This window comes from Dermacentor albipictus, chromosome 10 (genome assembly GCF_038994185.2).
Source record: "Dermacentor albipictus isolate Rhodes 1998 colony chromosome 10, USDA_Dalb.pri_finalv2, whole genome shotgun sequence".
Lineage (NCBI taxonomy): Eukaryota > Metazoa > Arthropoda > Arachnida > Ixodida > Ixodidae > Dermacentor > Dermacentor albipictus.
Window position 1 is genome coordinate 96,469,192 of NC_091830.1, and position 19,805 is coordinate 96,488,996.

At 44.8% G+C, this 19,805-nt stretch overlaps 1 protein-coding gene across 1 annotated transcript in view; it reads left to right on the plus strand.

Annotated features, from left to right (window-relative positions):
* Nucleotides 1–19,805, plus strand: part of LOC135921467 (sulfate transporter-like) — a 108,025-nt gene that overhangs the window by 9,095 nt on the left and 79,125 nt on the right. The window contains exons 2-5 of the mRNA XM_065455828.2: nt 8,086–8,355; nt 9,895–10,005; nt 10,566–10,729; nt 13,580–13,744. Of these exons, the coding sequence (XP_065311900.2) occupies nt 8,086–8,355; nt 9,895–10,005; nt 10,566–10,729; nt 13,580–13,744 (710 nt within the window). The remainder of the gene's footprint in view (nt 1–8,085; nt 8,356–9,894; nt 10,006–10,565; nt 10,730–13,579; nt 13,745–19,805) is intronic.

The window sequence follows — 19,805 nt, forward strand, 5'->3', positions numbered from 1 at the left end:
CGACATGCTCACAGTTGCCAGTGTTGCCAGTTTGACGCAGTGCGGGTATACCTCTCTGCATCTAAACAAGCGTGTTGACGACATCAGCAGTGGATTTTCACAAAATGGTCCCCGTTCGCCTGACACAAGATGTGTCACACGATCTCCAGGGACCCGTAGTGAACACAGGTAGCCCGTACATGCTCAATTGTCGTTTAGGGACTTCGCAATCCAGCCAACTTCTAGACTAATTTCAACTTCAATCGGCAGAACGCATACCCTGTCATCCAGTAAGTTTGCGGCTGCCCCAGATCATTCCGCTACTTTCTATCTGACAGGAACTCCAGACAGACATTTTCATGTAAACGTTAGGTCCATTTGTAAGTTCAACATCACTACTTTCATAGAACTAAGTCGAAAAACACTTCAGCCAGGATGAAGTGAAGAAGACCGAAACCACACACAACCAGCTCCAATCAGCACATTCTATCAGTAACTACTTCCACTTCGAAGGCTGCACAAAGCGTAATCTATGAATGCCTTGTACCGAAGAGAGCAAAGATTATCCTTTCTAGGAAGCCTCATCGCCCCCACATTGAATACGCGAATGAGATGTGCGCAATCGGAAGTAAACATATTTAGGGATACGGAAGAATTACCCGGAAAAGAGTAGCTTGGGTAGCTGCGCCAACCTTATGAAGCTGCGTATAGCTTCTGATTTCGTAAGAAATCCACTGCACATAGACGTTCGGCAGCGCAAAATGCATTCAGAAGGCGTAATACATTTCACCTATTTGTGGCTATTTATAACTATTTGAGATATGTGCCTTACACGCTGCATAAATCTATAAACAAAAAATGGTAAGCGACCCTAATATTTCGACTCAGGGGCGCTATAACGTAAAATATTTCCAAACTTTTCTATTCTACTTCTTCAATCAGGCCTCCGCGATAGGTCAAAAACTTTTTAGACAACTCCCGTTTCACCTGTCTCTTACGAGACGTCACAAAAACCGCGATAGCTCCACATGTGGTATAACGTGTACACAAGGATTATGCATGATTTGACCTAACAAAATAAAAATAGTTATTTCAGATTCGACGCCGCTTCGACATTAGCGCTCGGCTATTGGTCAAAAGCTTTCGGGCTGCGCCCACATAACCTGCCTCTCACGCGACGTCACAGAACCGCAAAAAGTCACTGGGTCAAAGTGACGTGTACACGATAAAGATGCATTAATATGCCAAACAAAACTGAATTTTCTTCTGAATAGCCGCAGGCTGCCCCATTCCGAAAGGAATAAAAGATGGCTGCCGCCGATCGCTCAGGCACTGGCTACTCGCAGCTGTCGGAGAGCATGGCTTTATTTGCGTGTAATAAAGCTTTTTGCGGGGCCCTGTAACGTGTTCATGCACTTTCGGCACGTTTACGACCTCGTTCTGCCAACTCTTCTTTGCTGAGGATCCGTTTGAGCGTCATTCTTAAACTTCCGTCACATGCCACCGCGATTGTCGACGAGCCACCGCAAGCTAAGTAAGGAAAAATTGGAGGACGCCTAAGCTTCGCCTTCAAGAGTGGAACGCGATAGCATTCCCGTCGAACCGCCAAGGGGCGTAAGACAATGGGCTACGGCGCAGCGATCACTTACGAGGCGCCCCGCATCGGACGCGGTGAGCGTCGAGCAACGGAGCGTTCGGCGCGGCAACGAAACGTGCGCCTGAGCAAGCGGAACGAACCAAAGAACTCTGTGTCTCGGAGCCCCGGGGGAACGACGCACGCCAGCCAAACGTCGTGATCGGCACGGGCAGAGAGATAGAGAGATAGTGATCTAAAGAATGGAAGGACGCTTGATTCTGCAACCCGTGTGGGAGCAAGGAGAAACGTCGTCAGGGGAGAGGGAGTCCGGGACGCGACGCGCCTCACACCTGTCCTCGCACAACCCCAATGCGCGCGTGACGCGCCACCTGCCGGGGCAGCACCATACATTGAGAGGAGGAGATCTTCTGCGTTTGCCGCAAGATGGCTCTGCGTGCGCAGGAAGCACTGAAGAAATGTAGCGGAAACGCACTTCCCTACTCGTGTAACTGCAACTTCTGTAAGTTACATGTTCATAATTACGGGTATGCACCGCAGTGTAACTTTCTACGGCTCTTTTCTAAGGCAACACCGCATTCACTAGAGGCGCTTTTGCACCGCTTTGAAGCATGGAACTCGTGGCTGAGTGGTAGAGTCTCCGTCTCACACTCCGGAGACCCTGGTTCGATTCCCATCCAGCCCATCTTGCAAGTTGTTTTTTATTCATGAAGTGCCTGCCGGGATTTATCACTCACGGCCAACGCCGCGAACGCCGACACCGACGCCGACGACACCGGCTTTTCTGCGACACGAGCTCCTTAACCCTATCGCGTTGAAAGCGGACAAATTGCAGACGCCGGCACGACCCTCTTCATTCGGTTATCGATTTTCAGTGTAGTGACTCGGCCCTATCGAATCCCTCTCCACTTGAGCGTGCTCCTCGCCTCTTGTGAGCCAATTAGATAAGACAAGCCACTCAGTGTAGGCAATGTTGTTCGTTTTTCAAACCCACAAAAGCGACCTCCTATGAAAGAGGAGAGCGTTTGATTGGTCTGTTCAGACAAACCTGCGGGTGACCGCCCGTCGCTTGCGTCGGCGGTTACGCAAATTTGACGTCAGGTGATTGGAATAAAAACATATTGGAATAGTTTTACGTTATAGGGCCCCAGGTGTCTCTTAGTGGCACGCGCACATCGGCATTGCTGTGCTTTAGGTTAAGCGATCGAACGCATTTCCCCTGGCATGATATGCGGGCGAGGAGGAAGCGCAGCGGGTGCGACCTGGCGGGGCGTAGCCCACTAGCGAGCGACGCATGAAGCGCACCTTAAGCCTGTTTCACATGCAAGCGAAAATGCTCGCGAATCCTGCCGCCGCTCCGCAGAAATCTGTTTCGAGCGGTGGCGGCGGCACTTGCGGCGGGGGCGCCGAGGTTCGGGCAAGTTGGAATTTTGTCGCAGCGGCAGAGCGGCAGCACCGCTTCCGAACGGCCCGTCGCGACACGTGACCAGTGGGGGACTAGTGTGGGAAAGCCTGCGCATAGGAGGATGTTTATTTACTTGCTACACGTGGTACGGGCAACATGCCAAGAGAGCTTTTCAACGAATTGATAATTGCTCAGCGCAGGATATGTACTTATAAAATAATGATTTGAGCGGCAGGGACAAAGCCACGCTTATATTGGTTGTCGCAAACTACCGAAACTGGCTGAAAGTCCCATTTTTTTGCCAGCAACACTGATATTCGCAGCGGCGGAAAACGCGCGGCGGCAACGCATGTGAAACGAAACCTCGCGAAAAGCTTCGCAGCGCCGCGCCGCTGTTCGCTCCATTCGCCCAATCGCTTGCATGTGAAACAGGCTTTACGCACCCTCTGCCCTGCTGACTTCAGAGCCTGTAACGAGCGTGCGCGCTCCGCTGTTGCGAGAAAGCGAGCGAGCAGGGGAGCGCCACGAAACGAGAAGCGAGAGAGGAGAGAGTGACGTCACATCCGCTCGGCTAGCCAAATGTTCAGTCTATGCCAGGAAATTGTTTTTCCTTAATTATCTGGTTAAATATACAACATTCTTTTGTGTGACATCATTACTGCGTCACTACGTTCATGTTTTCAGTAATTTCGCCTAAGTCGTGCTCGCGCGGCGGGCATATAAAGTCTACGAATCTGTGCTTTGGTGTGCGGTAATCAGGAATTTCTAACTAATTCTAATTATTCCACACACTTCAGTAACTCGCAGCCAATTTTATCCTCTGTGATATTATGCATAAAAAAACCCATTATTGTTGTACTGTACTACTTTGTTTTTCAGCATTTTTCTGATGAATTTTGAATTTCTCCCCCGGTCACCTCAGGAGGTGAAGCGCAAGTGCTGCTCAAGAAACAGGGGTGTCACTTGATGCTCGTGCCACTAAAAAGTGCGAAAAAGTAAACGTGACTCTCAGTGGAGCAGCTGATACTCAAGTATGCCACTTTTTTTTTGTTCGAGTACTACTTGCAGTACAAGAGGGGCAGGACAAGGTGTTTCTGTAAGGTCCACAGGGGGTAGTATTACTAGGGTAATTAAACTTGATTCATCTAAGCCGAGTAAATACATTAATGTATTGTGACCGGTTAGTCCAAATGCAGTGGTGCGGCTGTCGTTATAGCTGCAGATTGCTGCGGGATCTCCCTTGCTTGCAAAAGAATAGTAATCGAAGGCTTGTGTTTGGGAAACACGAGTGGAGGAACACCTGATTTCAAGGGGCTCTACTTATGTTTGAGTATTTGGTAAAGCTAATTCCGGCAGCCCCGATGCATTGCATGTATGCTGAGATTCTGAATGCACCCTCAAGTACGGCAATTTAACGTATATTGTCACGCAGTAGTAACGGTGAAGAAAGTAGCAAAACTGTGAGTAACGAAGCTAGCGTTTTAGTGGGCATATCTGTGCCCTCAAAAACAGGTATACTCAAAGAACAACGATAGCGGACAACACAGTCGGCGATAGTCGAAAATCTGACCTGCGGGTCAAGCGCGTCGGTGTTGATACATGGGTCATCGAAGGTTTCACAGTAATCGCTGGTGCCCGCATGTCTTCCAGAAAGTACTACACAATTCGTGTCGCTCATACAACGAGGTTACACAAACTTCGGTACCCACCGTGGTTGCTCAGTGGCTATGGTGTTGGGCTGCTGAGCACGAGGTCGCTGGATGAAATCCCAGCCCCGGCGGCCGCATATCGATGGGGGCGAAATGAGAAAACACTCGTGTACTTAGATTTAGGTGCACGTTAAAGAACACCAGGTGGTCGAAATTTCCGGAGTCCTCCACTACGCCGTGCCTCATAATCAGAAAGTGCTTTTGGCAATAAAACCCCACAATTTTTTTTAACCTTCAGTGACAACCGGATAACGAATAGAACCATCGATAACATTCTAGAAACTTCCGGTACATGCAGTCGTGTCCTGCGCTGAGCAATAACATTTGTTAGACGGTGAAAAGCGGTCACCCCAAAAAAAGATAAACAAGTACACGTGTCAATACGATGGCATTTTTAAGGATTTGACCTAAATTCACATTCATCTGTACAAAGCTACGTTTTAATAACCCTGTCTTCATGAAACCTGAAGGGGCGTACTGGAACAGTTCTGCAACCGCGAGCCCATGAATGCATGACTATATGCGCGCTCATGTCGTGGCGTGCCTGCAGGGAACTTCAAGGGTAAAACACGTAAGCGCTTTCACTGCGGGCCAACATTATTCGTAAGGGAAGAACCCAACTCGACAAGTGATATGTAAAAGGGGTTGCACCCACGTCGATTTCTATTATGATGAACAAATGTTTTCGTGATGGAGGATGATTAGGTTGTTGACTGATACAATAAATTTACACATGTGCAAAGATTACAGGTACGCTTCTTCGGGAAGCATTAATTAGGGATATGATGCTCGCTATAGCAGCTCCCTATGCCAGCTTTACACAGCATCAAAAGCTGAAACTTGGTGTGGATAAATCGCGTTAGATACTTCGTGGCGCGCTTTCCTGGATGACAGCAAGGAAAAAAAGTACGAGGATAGGCTAGTTAGAATACATCAGCGACATATGTCAAGTGGACAAGCGGGACTTCTCGATGATGTCGCGTTTCACTGAAGGCCGAGGAGGTTGTTGCGAAGCGCGGTGCGTGCGTCGTCCTTGGAATTGACGTACGGCGCATTCGAAAAGAGGAAATGAAAAAAGTGGTTCTGTGAAAACACCTCTTGTACCGAGGCACACATTCGAGATTCCGGTCCGACACAGGTGCGTTCGAAGTGGCCGTGCAGCTGTCTTTTGTTTTCGTTGTTCCCGTTCGGCTGGCAGTGGTGCGGTGCTGAAAACAGTTCGCACTAATTCTCCAGAGAAGTATAGTCTGTTCGTGTGAGCATATGAAACGCTAATTTACTCGGCTTTGTGTTCATGGATTGCAAACCACACACTCCGTGTGTGACAGCTGCTACTGACGCGACGGAATTCACACATACCGCAAGGTATCCTCTTATGACTGGTGGGTTGCCGTGATTTGAAATTTTGTAAACAGTCCTTTTACAAGGAACATATCAAAACAAATCAGTGACTTCATCGCAAGCATAACCGAGATAATATGCCAGTAGTACTCGAAAGAACATTGGAACGCCACAAAAATCCCTTGAGTGATCGTTGTACATGTTTCATTAATTGCGTTAGCAGGAAAGTTCTTGAAATCAAGCATCACCTTCATGTGGTTGCCTTCTAACTGCATGCAGTTCATCGAAGGCTGATTTCATGAAATATTTGAGGAGGGGTTGTATAACTTTTTGCACCCGAATTTATTTGCACCCGCCGTGGTTCCTCAGTGGCTATGGTGTTAGGCTGCTGAGCACGAGGTCACGGGATCGAATCCCGGCCACGGCGGCCGCATTTCGATGTGGGCGAAATGCGAAAACACCCGTGTACTTAGATTTCAGTGCACGTTAAAGAACCTCAGGTGGTCGAAATTTCCGGAGTCCCTCAATACGGCGTGCCTCATAATCAGAAAATGGTTTTGGCACGTAAAACCCCATATATTAATTTTTTTTATTTATTTGCCCGATCGATGTTTGCACCTACTCGCTAAGCTGCACGAATGGCTTTAGAAAGCGTATGGTAACGCGTAGACACGACTTTCTAAATTATTTTTGTTGAAGTTTCTCCCATAGTATTTATAAGCGGCCATTTACTCAATTAGCGTCTGTGCCTTAGATCTTGTTGCTCCTCAGTAACATTAGAAACAGTCCCACCTTTTCTGTTTCTTGAGAAACATTTACATTGCATGTCCCTTCCAGAGTGCAGGCTAGCCAACCAAGCTGAGAACTGGTTAGCTTACCGGCCTTTCATTTATCATTATCCTTTCTCTCTCTTTACGCTCCGTAGTCGTTAATGCGACAAAAGGACTATACTGTGAAAATCGTTTCGTTTATTTTAGTGATTACTGTTCAAAAAGAGGCCATCAATCTTAAGCCGCTCGAAAAGAAATTAACCGTCGCGTCATTCAAGAAGCTACTTCTTGCAAGTTTGAATAAACTGTAATATTCGCTACAAAAAAAGAAAACGCGAGTGCAAAACGAAAATAGTAATGAAGATTTATTTTCTTTAATCAACAATGGCATACATTTATCTGTTTATGGAGGGAGTCGTCCTTTGGCACAGCACAGACTTTGTCGCAGTGTCAGAAGCCAATAGCGAAGACAGTAAAGGCGGGGTGAAAATGTCAGTGGACGCTAAAGGACCGTGAACTCGTAGGGCGCGGAAATACTCCTACATATGGGCCTCGTTTCACGTGTATCGCATGAGTCACCTCGAATAAAAAACGGCAGCCTTGAAAAGAGCCCGATGTCACTTCTCTCTCATGTCCTTGTTACTAAAGCTACCTAGAGTGCTTTAACAAATTCACGTGCTTTTCTACGAGCTACAAACAGAGCGTGCAAGTGGATGCCTAAAACAACAAAAATTCGACGTCAAAACTGTGCGACGTGTTCTCTCCAACCTCGCTTGTATTAGAGCCATATGTTACGCTTTGTACGGCATTGCACATGTGCTTTTTGTAATTTTTTATTGCTTCAGCCAGTGAAAAGCAAAAACACGCAAGTGTTTGACGACGAGGTTTCTAAATCTGGTTAAAACTTCCCTTGCTAGTTGAAGGCCACTACACACGTGCATTTCAGTATAAACTATGCGCTATTGCTTTTCTCTAAGCAATGGGCATTGCATTTTGAAACTCCTAACCCCGCAGTAGCACACCGTAGGAGTTTACAGCAGCGCAAGTTGCCTATACGACAAGCCGTAGCGAATTTTCGCTGACATCCCTAGCATCGTTTTCATGTCTCGAATTTTCAAGCTCAGCCGAACGTTCGCCAGGTCGTTCCCCGTTCAGGAGAAACGGTTTCGAGCTTTGATAGCTACGAAAAATAATTCCTTGCAAATGTGCGCTGACAGCAGCAATCGACACTGATTCAGCATCAGTCAGTCATGAGTCGCAAACAGGAACGTGCCCACACCGTTCCAGCTCCAACATTACCAGCGGACCCCAAAGTCATCGTGGACCGAAAGGCGCTCACAGCCGACGCTGTTGCTGTGTCGGAAGGAGAGCCGCCGGAAGAGACTTCGTTCGGGGATAGAGCCGCGAAAGCGTGCCAGTCTGCGTTGCTTGGCATCCCGTCGTTCCTGCTGGGACTCTTTCCCTGCATAGCATGGATCAGGAGCTACAACCTTCGCATGTTCCTTGTGCCCGACGTCCTGGCGGGGCTTTCAGTCGCTGTTCTTCACGTGCCACAAGGTGAGAGAACAATTATGCGCAAGAGATTGTGGTTTAGGTTTAGTTTGTTCTTCGTTACTTTATATAGTAGCCCGCAGCTATGCAGTACAGTTAAGTGAGAAGGCACGTGCAAAGGAAGCACTGTACGCTCAGAATTCCCTACTAAACCAAACGCAAAGGCAAGGATTTGCCCGTCTGGGAACATTTGATAAAGTTTAAAAAAAAAAGAAAACTACAGCGAAACGTTTATAAAAAGTTAATTGAAATATTCTAAGTCTTTCACTCAAGATTCCCTGCTTATACATTTGCTCCAGCTCATCTATTAAGGTAGCAAACATTTTTGTGATTTTAGTTTGTCAAATTGTGGGATGACGTATTTGTGAAAAGACACTAAAGAATTTTTTTCTGCAGTTCCTCACAAGAACTCCGTCGGTAGAGTAAAACTTGAGCTGTCGTCATAATTAGTACAAATGCAATGTTTCACAATTCTTTCTATGTGTAATTGTAGATAACATATCTAAGTAAAAGCTATCTATAGTTATTTCTAGTATTAACGGAATTTTTTCAACCGCATCGAACAACACTGCTCGAAATTTTCACTCGGATATAAAGAAGTAGCGTAACTTAGTTGCACGATAGATCGTAACATCCAGAAATTGAAATTAAACGATTCACCCATAAGTCTTTTGAATTAATATTAGAGGACTCATTTCAATTCCTAATTTTGAGCCTAACTTTAGAGATCTTATCTGCTCAGTGTAAATATCAATCCCTTAAAATATAACGTATCACATATGCTACAAAGAAAGAGACGACATCCGAATGAATAAAAGAAAAAAAAAGAAAATCATCCATAATTTCCCCCAATGGATGTGTAACTGAAGATAAGCAAAAACTAGCCAGTTTTCTTTTTCAAAAGAAGTGTATCGCTGCAGCTCATCACAAGTACGCAGAAAGCTTATAAGTAAAATTTATCTGAACATTTTTTTTATTCTTTAAGTGTGACACAAACTCCGCAGTGTGTTTGGGCACTATTTATGGAGTTCTGCCTGAAAAAACACATTCGGATATTTCTGTGAGAAAATCATTACTTCAAATATGTAAATTGTGGAGTTTTACTCCGTAAAACCCCGATATAATTAAGACGCACGCCATGGCGAAGGACTCAGGATCAATTTTGACCACGTGGAGCTTTATAACGTAATCCCAAAGCCAGCATAATAGGCATTTTTGCCTTCCGCCCCTATCGATATGCGACCACCGTGGCCTGGACTCGATCCCGTGACCTCGTGCTTGGCAGCACAACACTATATCCACTAGGCCACCACTGCGGGTAAGCATGAGCAACTGTATCTGGTATAATGCGGCATCCATTTGTACGCTCTTTTGCGTAGGAGAGCCCAGACTTCTTTTTTCATAAGTGAGAAAATGTGGCTGCAAATTATAACGTTTTTACAGTGGATACTGTTTCTAAGCAATATTATTCTCCTGAATGTGTGTTAAAATTGAAATACTAGCGGTAATTATTTTCTATTTCTGGATTCTTCTTTCTCGTTACAGGTCTAGTGTCAGCCATTATAGCCGGAGTAGATCCAGTTCTGGGCCTGTACAGTTCACTCTATCCCGCAGTGATCTACGTTATTATGGGCAGTTCACCTTATGTATCTCTAGGTACGTGTGTGCATGAAACATATGTCTGCGCTTGGAAGCATGTCTTGAGCGATAAAAGATGCTATAAAAATACTTTGCTTTCATGATCTAACGCAACATATTTGAATCCGTCGAGTAATAAGCATTGTGGCACAAAGTAGTGTTGGAAAGGTACTTCCTAATTTACTGGTTGCCCTCCTAACTAACACAGTGTAGTGAGCCTACAGGCCATTTGAAGGCTTGTAATCAAATACCAACCTGCCACTCCAATCATAGACCAAGTGAATGAAGATGGGAATCGTAGATTTCACAAATGAATTAACAATATTCACAGCCACTTCAGATGCCCTACTTTGCGATTTCTTCATCTTTGAGTTACGCCATTACGGTATACACTTAAATGAAGACACAGAAAACCACGTTTGGCGACACTAGGTCCCTAAAGGTAACTTACCGCTGAAAAATATTGTGCGCAAATTCTCCAATGAGCTGTAAAATGAAACAAGGAATCCGAGAATTCTGGCGATGAGTAACTCGGTGCCTTCATTACTTTACGCCTCCCTCTCAAACACTTTTCGCAGGCATGTTTCCTGTAACAGCACTCATGACAGGAGTGGTGGTCCAAAAATACGGCATTGTCTCGCAGAACGCGACGGCCCCTGAAGGTGGTGGAGCCCAGGTGTACACTGAGCAATCTGGAACTGACGTTGCCATTACGCTCACAGTCATGACTGGCATTATTCAGGTGAGATATCGGTGCAAATGAATAACTCTTCTTGAAAATGAAAATTCACAACAGAGTGCCATTATCTGCATGCATTCTAAATACGGCTTTAATCATGTTTTATATTCATTTTATATATTTTATTTGTTTTCTAATGGTGGTAACTACATGTGAGAATAATAATCGTTTTCATTATGTACTCAAACCGTCTGTTTTAGCTCTTTAAAAAAACTGACACCGGTAAATATTTTCAACTGCATGGGTAAATCGCCTTTCTGGAAAACCATGAAGACGACTCCTCTGTGAAAATGGTTTGCTAAGCGAGAGAAAAAAAGTGCAATAGCAAAAATAAATTTATTCCTGAAGCTAGACATGACGTCATGGGTTCTGGAGTCATGGATCGAGCCTGCTTATTTTGTTGCTGGTGACAGTGGAGCCTTCTGTATCATAGGAGAGCCAAAGACTGGACTTAGCAAGTTTCAAAAAGCTTTATTCTGCCACGATGGCTGAAATACAAGGAAAGTACTTCGCGGCCTTTCATGTCACACTGGCGTAGCAGCGGTTAGGTCTCGGCGCAAAATCGAAGAAAGTGAAATCTACAGCTCATCTTATATTACCACGATGTGGCGTGGTGGGGGGGGGGGGGGTACGTAACATTATTAATGACGGAGTCCACCCTGCGAATCAACTGATGTAGGGTTTAAGCTTAGTATCATTCGAAAACTCACGTTTTCTCAAACCTGTAGCGAGAGCTGCCAATCCGCTGCATCTCTACATAGGAATATCAGGTAAACCAACGCAGTAAAGATTTGAGAGGCCTCCCTTTAATTACAGCGGATAAACCAAGTGAGAAGTATGCGATTTCAATACAATTTTTTGTGGAGGCTGATTTCCGAATTATTTGAAAGTGACCAATCGATATATCTTATATTTACGTTCTAATGCCTTATTAACGCACGCGACATAAAGAAGACCACAGTGAACATGGTTGTGCAGAAAAAACTTGGCAGCCACATGTAGTGCTACCCTTTTTTTTCCGTCCTGTGCATAAATTCTGGCCTAGCGCAACAGGAATCCCTAACAAGCTGCCTCAAAATCATATCGCTGCTTCTGATACATTTTCTGTAATGCCAATCATGGCGTTGAGAAAAACTGCTCGCCGGAGCGATTCGTTGAGTTTCTTGGGACATCGGTTTAGCGGAGGCAAGTCAAACACGTTTTGTCAGATTCATCATGGAGAGCTGACTGGCTTTATTCAAAAGCAGGTTTGCCAAACGGCAGTGCTGGTGGCGCTGTTGGACAAGCGCTTCGGTTTGAGCAAGGGGCAATGACCTCCACGGTGGGGACAACGAACCGATGGACGGTCGCTACAAGTTCACACACAAGGCGTCTAGGCTTCCATCAGTCTCATACAAATAATAGATAGACTGTTCTATGGTAAAATGTTTGCAGTTGTGCTGCCTTCGCGCCCTATCGTGCATTTGCACGATTTTTATTAATAATGAACGCTTTTACTAACGTATTTGACTGCCTTGAGCATCCCGTATTCTTTTGTTCACAATTACAGCACGTTTACGCTTGTTTTGACGTTTGGATCTTTGCATATTCTGTAATGCTAATGAATATGTTGCCACCAAATGTGTGACGGAGTTCCACGCAACATTCAATTGCCGATTCCAAACAAATATTGCATTTAAAAAGGCAACAATGTACAGCTATCTAATAGCTCACAACTTTGACGATGCATTCATCTCTATAAACTCCAGGGGAACCAGCGAATTTGAAAATATATCCGTGAAGAATATGTGTCAGGGAGCATGAATATAACTAATATAGTGAAAGAGCAGTGAGCTCCGGGACGCAGATAATAAAAAAAAAATGGAAGAATGAGTCAAATTTCAGATACGAATGTTTTCTGTTAAACATCAATTTATTTTTTTGTTCCATTCACGTATAGAATAATACTCTCACGGTTTGCGCATTACTGAGCCGAAGAGCACCAAAAAAAGAGAAAGCTAACGTTCAAGAACATGTGCACAATATGGAACCGCGTGCAACAGCACAATTTATATATACCATACTTAAAAGTCAGGAGCTATCTGTGAATATTGACACGTATACTTGTTTTTGTTCCCTGGAGCGGGGGGGGGGGGGGGGGGGGGCGTTTCACCGTATAGAAAATATTATCTCTCAGCGCGGAACGCGACTGCATCTATCGGAAGTTAATCGAGTAGTATCAATGGTTCTATTAGCCGTCTGCTTTCAGCAAACCTTGTGTCCTATGATTTTTACGTGCGCGTTACGCGAATTATGCAGAACTTTCTGGAGGACGCCAGGGCACCAGTGATTATTCTAGAACCTTCGGTGACTCGAGTATAAGAGCCGACGCGCTAGTACCGCAGGTCACACTTCGATGATCGCCGACTGCGTTTGCCACTATCGTTGTGCTTTTAGTGTCTCTCGCTTGTGTGGGCACAGGCTCGCCCAATATAAAGTTTTGTCGTTCACAGTATTGCGACTGTTTTCTTCATCATTACTACAACGTGATAACATTTACACACACACACAAAAAAAAAAAAACAGCGTCACCTACCGCCATAGATATGTATTAAAAAAAAGATTTGAAAAGGGACAATTCACTGGTGCCAGCGGCTGATTGTGGGAAAATGTACCATGCTTCACAGGTTTTCGAATAGAAAGCACGAGAACATGTAGCACTATTTTAGCGAAGACACAGGCCCCTTGTTGTGGTTCTTGTTGTTGTTGTTGTTGTTGTCAAGCAAACGTGAAGTAATGGCTAAAGAGAACTAGAAGAACCGTCTCAGTTGCAGTTTTTCAAATGTGTCAGAATAATGGGGACTCTGTTCGCAGGTTGCCTTGTGGCTGTTTCGGTTGGACCGGCTGGCCGCCATTATATCTCCCGTAATGGCCGAGGGATTTCTGACAGGCTGCGCAGTCATGGTCATTGTCAGCCAGCTGCCGTCAGTTTTCGGAAGCGGCGTCCAGTCTAGCAAGGGCCTTTTTGGTACACCACTGGTGAGCAAAGTAAACTAAAAGATAACAGCAATGGTTCTTTTGTCAAAGGTACGAGGCACATTTAAAGCTGTGGCTTGGCCCCTCGAATAAAAATAATGTTGTTCAAAATATATTTAGCAAATGACGCTGCGATGGAGTACGTAAGGCTTTTATGGGGCCATTATTCCTATAATTGTGCGGAAGGTACACATTTTGTGTTCGCCGCTGGTACAAAAGAATCACAGGAAGTTCCTACTGCGAAAGCAGTCAAGCGAAAGGTACAGGTACCCACTGTACGAAAGTTCCGTAGAGGCGCATACGTTCATACATTGGTGCTTCATGAACTGTGCGACTGTGTGTGCGACAAAAGTTATTGTAACGTCACATCAGGAAGTAAGAGCAAAAATGACGCGGCGCTTGCATGCTGCTTAGCACAAGAGACACAATCGTATGCGCGCGCACGCACATACACACATAAAACCACGTGCACGCACACACGCTCGCACGCAAGCGCTGCCACTTAAAAAAAAAATGTCGCAATAGTGAGTGGAATCGCACGATGGTCCGGCTGTGCTGAAACGAGTCGTACTAAAAATACACCATGGCATAGTCCGCTTCTCTACGTATCGAACAAGCGCTTATCAGACTCATCCGTCCGAGAAAAAGAATGGAGCCATTATTAATTCACAGAAACCTATTTCTATAACCCTTGTTCTAATGGTAGAAATGTCTAAAATATGTGAAATAAGATCGAATGAAAATGCGCCTGAAAGCCTACATGTAATCCGTATGTAACATCATGAGTTCACGCGTCTTGTCAAATTTGGCCAGGTACTTTTCGACGTATTTCGCCATTGCGTCCCTTCGCGCCGTGTGGAGGTTTGGGTCCATGTTTTTGGGTAGGGGGCTAACAGTGTATGTTTTCCGATATTCATCAGGAACCTCATCCGTTGTTTTGGTTTCTTTGATTGATTCCGTGAAACCTAGCCGTATTAGTAGTTCCCTTCCCCTTTTGGTCGGCTGGAGTCTCGAGAGCTGTGCGATACTTTGGGCTACTCTGACATCCTGAATTACTGTAAGGGGGTCCGAATTAAATGCCCTCCACCCCACAACAGCCTAAATCAGCATGAAGCAAACTCTTGGAGGAGGCTGCAGACAGGAACATACCCAAATCTAAACACACTAAGAAGATGTTTCCCACCCAGTATAGAGACATTTGCCCCTGGTGCGGCACCAAGCCAACCTTATATCACATTACATTGGGATGTGTTATCAATCAACAATTCAGCCAAATGAAAGACCAGAGTGCGGAGCAGTGGCAGAGGGTGCTCTCCAGTAGCGACCCGAACGTCCAGCATGGACTAGTAAGGCACTGTCACCGAGTAGCCGCCCTCAGTGGTGCGCTGGGATAGGGGCGTCGACACTACGCAGACGGGGAAGAAGACCATGAAGACGGCCGACCACATCTGCCACCGCTAATTTCTAACCAGAGCAAACAAAGTTTTTCCTCCTCCTCCTGCCGAATTTGGTAAGGACTTGCTATACCTTCGAATAAGATATAAAACTGCACATGTGTAGCCAAATATGATTGATAAAACGACAGAAACCCCCAGCACTGAAATCACCGCTGTAAATTTTATTGGCGCATTCACAAATAATTACAAGCATAGATATACACGTGAAATGAGTTGACGCCGCCACCTTATTCACATAACCAAGAAAGTATTGTCTGCAGAAACAGCATTTCTAGTTAATCCAAATCAACTGAAACTTTTGTCCACTTCTCTGGAAATGTGGCAGTTATGTGTGAGTGCTACCTCTGGTTTTGTGCAAAGTGGTGAGCAAATGCACGATCGGTTGCTGTAGGGATACACTGTTCTGGTATTTTTGACAGACGTACTGTGCTCTCTTAACCATTTATTAATGAATGGCCGTTTCTGCCCCACGTAAGTTTTAGCACCGGACAATGGGATATTCAAGCTATGTCCAGGTACAAACTCTTGGGCGTGACTGATGTCAAACTTGTCTGGAGCTAACTCATGCTGAACAATGGTGTGGTTGTTGACAAGGGCGCGTATCATGTTCAGCTCGTTTCTCAGAAAGGACGACATTGACGAAATGTCATTTCCCGACGTTCTTCAGCATACACGCTAATTTCTGCTTCTGCTGAAGTACCACATACCTTAACGTCTGTCTTGAATTCTGGTGCTAGTTGTTGCCCCACCCAACGTAGCAGCACAGCGGATGACCGAGTGAACCTGAAATAGTTTCACAACCTCATGAATTTCTCTCCATCGTGACTGCCTTCAGCATTATGACGTCCTTACAGAAACGCTTCCCTGTAAAGGAAACCAAAATTGGTTCGTGGAAAAACCGGTTGTAGTGTCTTACTTAAGGCACCCTCAATTCTGCCAGTGCATTTTGAACAGTTTCTATATATATATTTGCTTGCGTATAGAAAGCACACCAAAAAAGGCAGGAATATTATCGACAATGCTGTAGAATGTCCTCTTATGCTTCTAATTAGCTACCTGCAGACGGACAACGTGATATAAGGTTTATCTTTGGTGAGCACAGTATTGCAATAAATATATTCCGTTGAAAAATGTCCCCTGCACCTAGCCGTCATTTTGACTGCATACGTACGGGAGACTCCAGAACCACAATGCAAGAATGGCTTACAAATATTGCTAGATTGTGCTACCCGTCTATCATGGGAAATTCAAGCATGTTTTCAGACTTGTAAGACCCTCTGGGCCGGACTTCTCCACCTTAATAGGGCCTCACCACCGGCAGTGTTATCTCACTGAGCTATCTTAGATGATTGGTTGCTATGGTCAGAAGTTCGAATCCTAGATGTTTTTTTGTTTGAAGGGGGTAAACTCGATTTCACCTCCTCCAGTACAATACATCTGAAATCTTCGATGGCACCGGATACCGGCAAAAATGCCGAAAGCCAGTGGGGCTATACTAATTCAGGTATAGTATGGTCCCACTGCCAGACCCAAAAAGTTTCAACAAAATATACTCCTTCACCAGAACAGTGTTGGCCTCCATGGTGCAGTATCCGGCCATTACCTCCCAAATGATTCATTCGCGTAACCAATGGCCCTCAGTCCCCAGCAGCTACGCAGCACCTGACCAAGGCGGCGGTCAGACCCGTAACGTAGCAGACGGTGCTAAGAATCTCTGGGCATGGACAGGCCGCCAACGGAAACTAACCCGGGCAACGTTTAACACCCGAACTTTCTCGAGCGATGCTAGCTTAGTAGGATTCCTTGAGGATCTATCAGGCATGTTATCGATATCATTGGCCTTAGGTTAGAAGAACTTGTCAGGAACAATGCTGACTAGTGGCCACGTCCTCTGCTATAGGAGACTCCCAGATAAGAAGCAATACGGGGCAGGATTCCAATTCCATAAGAACATACCGGGCAACACTGAGGAATTTCACAGCTATAATGAGAGGGTAAAAGTAGTCATAATAAAGCCTAGTAAGAGGTACAGAACATAGGCAGTACAAGTCTATGCTCCAACCGCCAGTCATGATGATGATGAAATAGTTCAGTTTTATGAAGGTGTTGAATTAGCGATGAAGAAAGTGGAAACTCAGTATACTGTAGTAATGGGTGACTTCAATGCAAAAGTAGGGGGAAAGCAGGCTAGTGAACAAGCAGTTGGCAACTATGGCATTGATTCAAGGAGCACTAGAGGAGAAATGCTGGTAGAATTCGCGGAATAGAATAAGCTGCGAATATTGAACACCACCTTCACGAACCGTAGCAACAGAAAGTGTACCTGAAAAGCCATAATGATGACCCAACCAATTAAATTAATTTCATACTTTCAGCCCATCCCAGCATAGTGAAGGATGTAGAAGTGTAAGGTAAGGTAAATGGCAGTGATCATAGGTTAGTGAGGTCTAGGATTAACTTCAATTTCGAAAAAGAAAGACCAAAATTGGTCAAGAAGAAACAGGCCAACCTACACGGTAAAAGCAGATCAATTCAGACTGGTACTTGTAAACAAATGTGCAGTTTTAGAACAGAGAGATTACTACGACATAGAGGTAATGAATAAAGCGGTCACTGGGTTGGCTTCAAAAGCAGCAATTGAAGAGGGAGGTAACGCACGAAGGCAACCAGTAGATAAGCTTTCCAAAGTAACGAAAGAGCTAATAAAGAAACCACAAAGTATGAGTGTCCAACTCAAGAGATTAGATAGAATATGCGGAACTATCGAAACTGATCCAGAAGGATAAAATGAGGAATATTAAAAATTATAACGTGAGAAAGACTTAGGAGGGCAGTAAAGAATGGATGCAGCGTGAAATCCGTGAAAAGAAAACGTGGCCTAGAACAAGCCATGCACTGAACGATAAGCAGGGTACTATCATCAGCAATTTTGAAGATATACCAAAAGCAGCGGAAGGATCTTATACTCACCTGTACAGCACCCAAAGCAGCCATGGCACCTCCATTCACAGTAGTAATGAATAGGTTACAGAGGCTTCTATAACTAACGATGAAGTTAGAAGGGGCTTGAAAGACATGAAACGAGGAATAGCGGCCGGAGAAGATGAACTACCAGTCGATTTAATCAAAGATGGAGGAGACATCATGATTGAAAAGCTGCGCACCCTCTATAGGAAATGTCTCATAACTTAGTGTCCCAGACAACAGGGAGGATGCCAACATTGTACTGAGCCACAAAAAGACCGACGTTAAAGAATTGAGCCATTGTAGGCATACTAGGTTACTCCCAGTATTGTATAAAATATTCACCAAGGTAATTTCCTTTAGAATAAGGGCAACGCTTGACTTCAGTCAAGCAAGAGAACCGGCTGGCTTCAGGAAAGAATATTTTACAACGGATCACATCCATATCATGTATCAGGTAATTGAGAAATTCGCAGAATAAAATTCGCCTTTCTATACAGCCTTCATAGATTACGGAAAGGTATTTTATTCAGTAGATACCAGCAGTCATGGATGGATTCCGTAATGAATGAGTACAGGACGCTTACGTAATTATCTTCGAAGATATCTGCAGAGATTTAAAAGCTACCTTAATTCTCCGCTAAAAGTAGCAAGATACCTATTAAGAAAGGGGTCAGACAAGGAAGCACAATTTCTCCAATGCTATTCACTGCGAACTTGGAAGAAATATTCAAGTTGTGAAACAGGGAAGGTTTAGGAGTGAGGATGAACGACGAATATCTCAGCAACCTTCGATTTGCAGATATTATTGTCCTGTTCAGCAACACTGGAAACGAGCTACAACAAATTATTCAGAGCCTTAACACAGAGAGTTTAGGAGTGGGGTTAAAGTTTGATATGCAGAATACAAAGATAATGGTCAATCACCATGCACGGGAACAAGAATTCAAGGTCAGCAGTCAGCCTCTAGTGTCTGTGAAGCAGTACGTTTACCTGGGTTAAATACTCACAGGACACGCTGATCATACGGGAATTTACAGAAGAATAAAAATGGATTGTAGCTCCTACGGCAGACGTCGTCAGGTCCTGACTGGAAGCTTACCATTATCATTGAAAGGAAAGATCTACAATCATTGCATTTTACTGGTGCTAACATATGGGGCAGAAACTTGAAAAACGACAAAGAAGCTCAAGAACAATATAAGAGCCGTGCAAAGAGTGATGGAACGAGAAATGTTAGGCGTAAGGTTCAGAGACAGGAAGAGGGCGGTGTGGGATCATAAAGCAAATGGGGACAGCCGATATTCTAATTGACATTAAAAGAAAAAAAATATGGAGCTGGGCAGGTCATGTAATGCGTCGGTTAGATAACCGTTGGACCACTAGGGCTATAGAATGGGTGCCAAGAGAAAGGAAGCGCATTAGAGGACGGCAGAAGACGAGGTGGCGTGATGAAATTAAGAATTTCGCAGGCGCTAGTTGGAATCGGTTGGCACAGGACAGGGGTAATTTCTGATCCGAGGGAGAGGTCTTCGTCCCGCAGCGGACATAAAATAAGCTATTGCTGATGATTATGACACTGTCCTACATTGGTTCGCATCAGCTCCCTCAGATCTAGATTTTCGCTTTGGATAGTTTTTGTT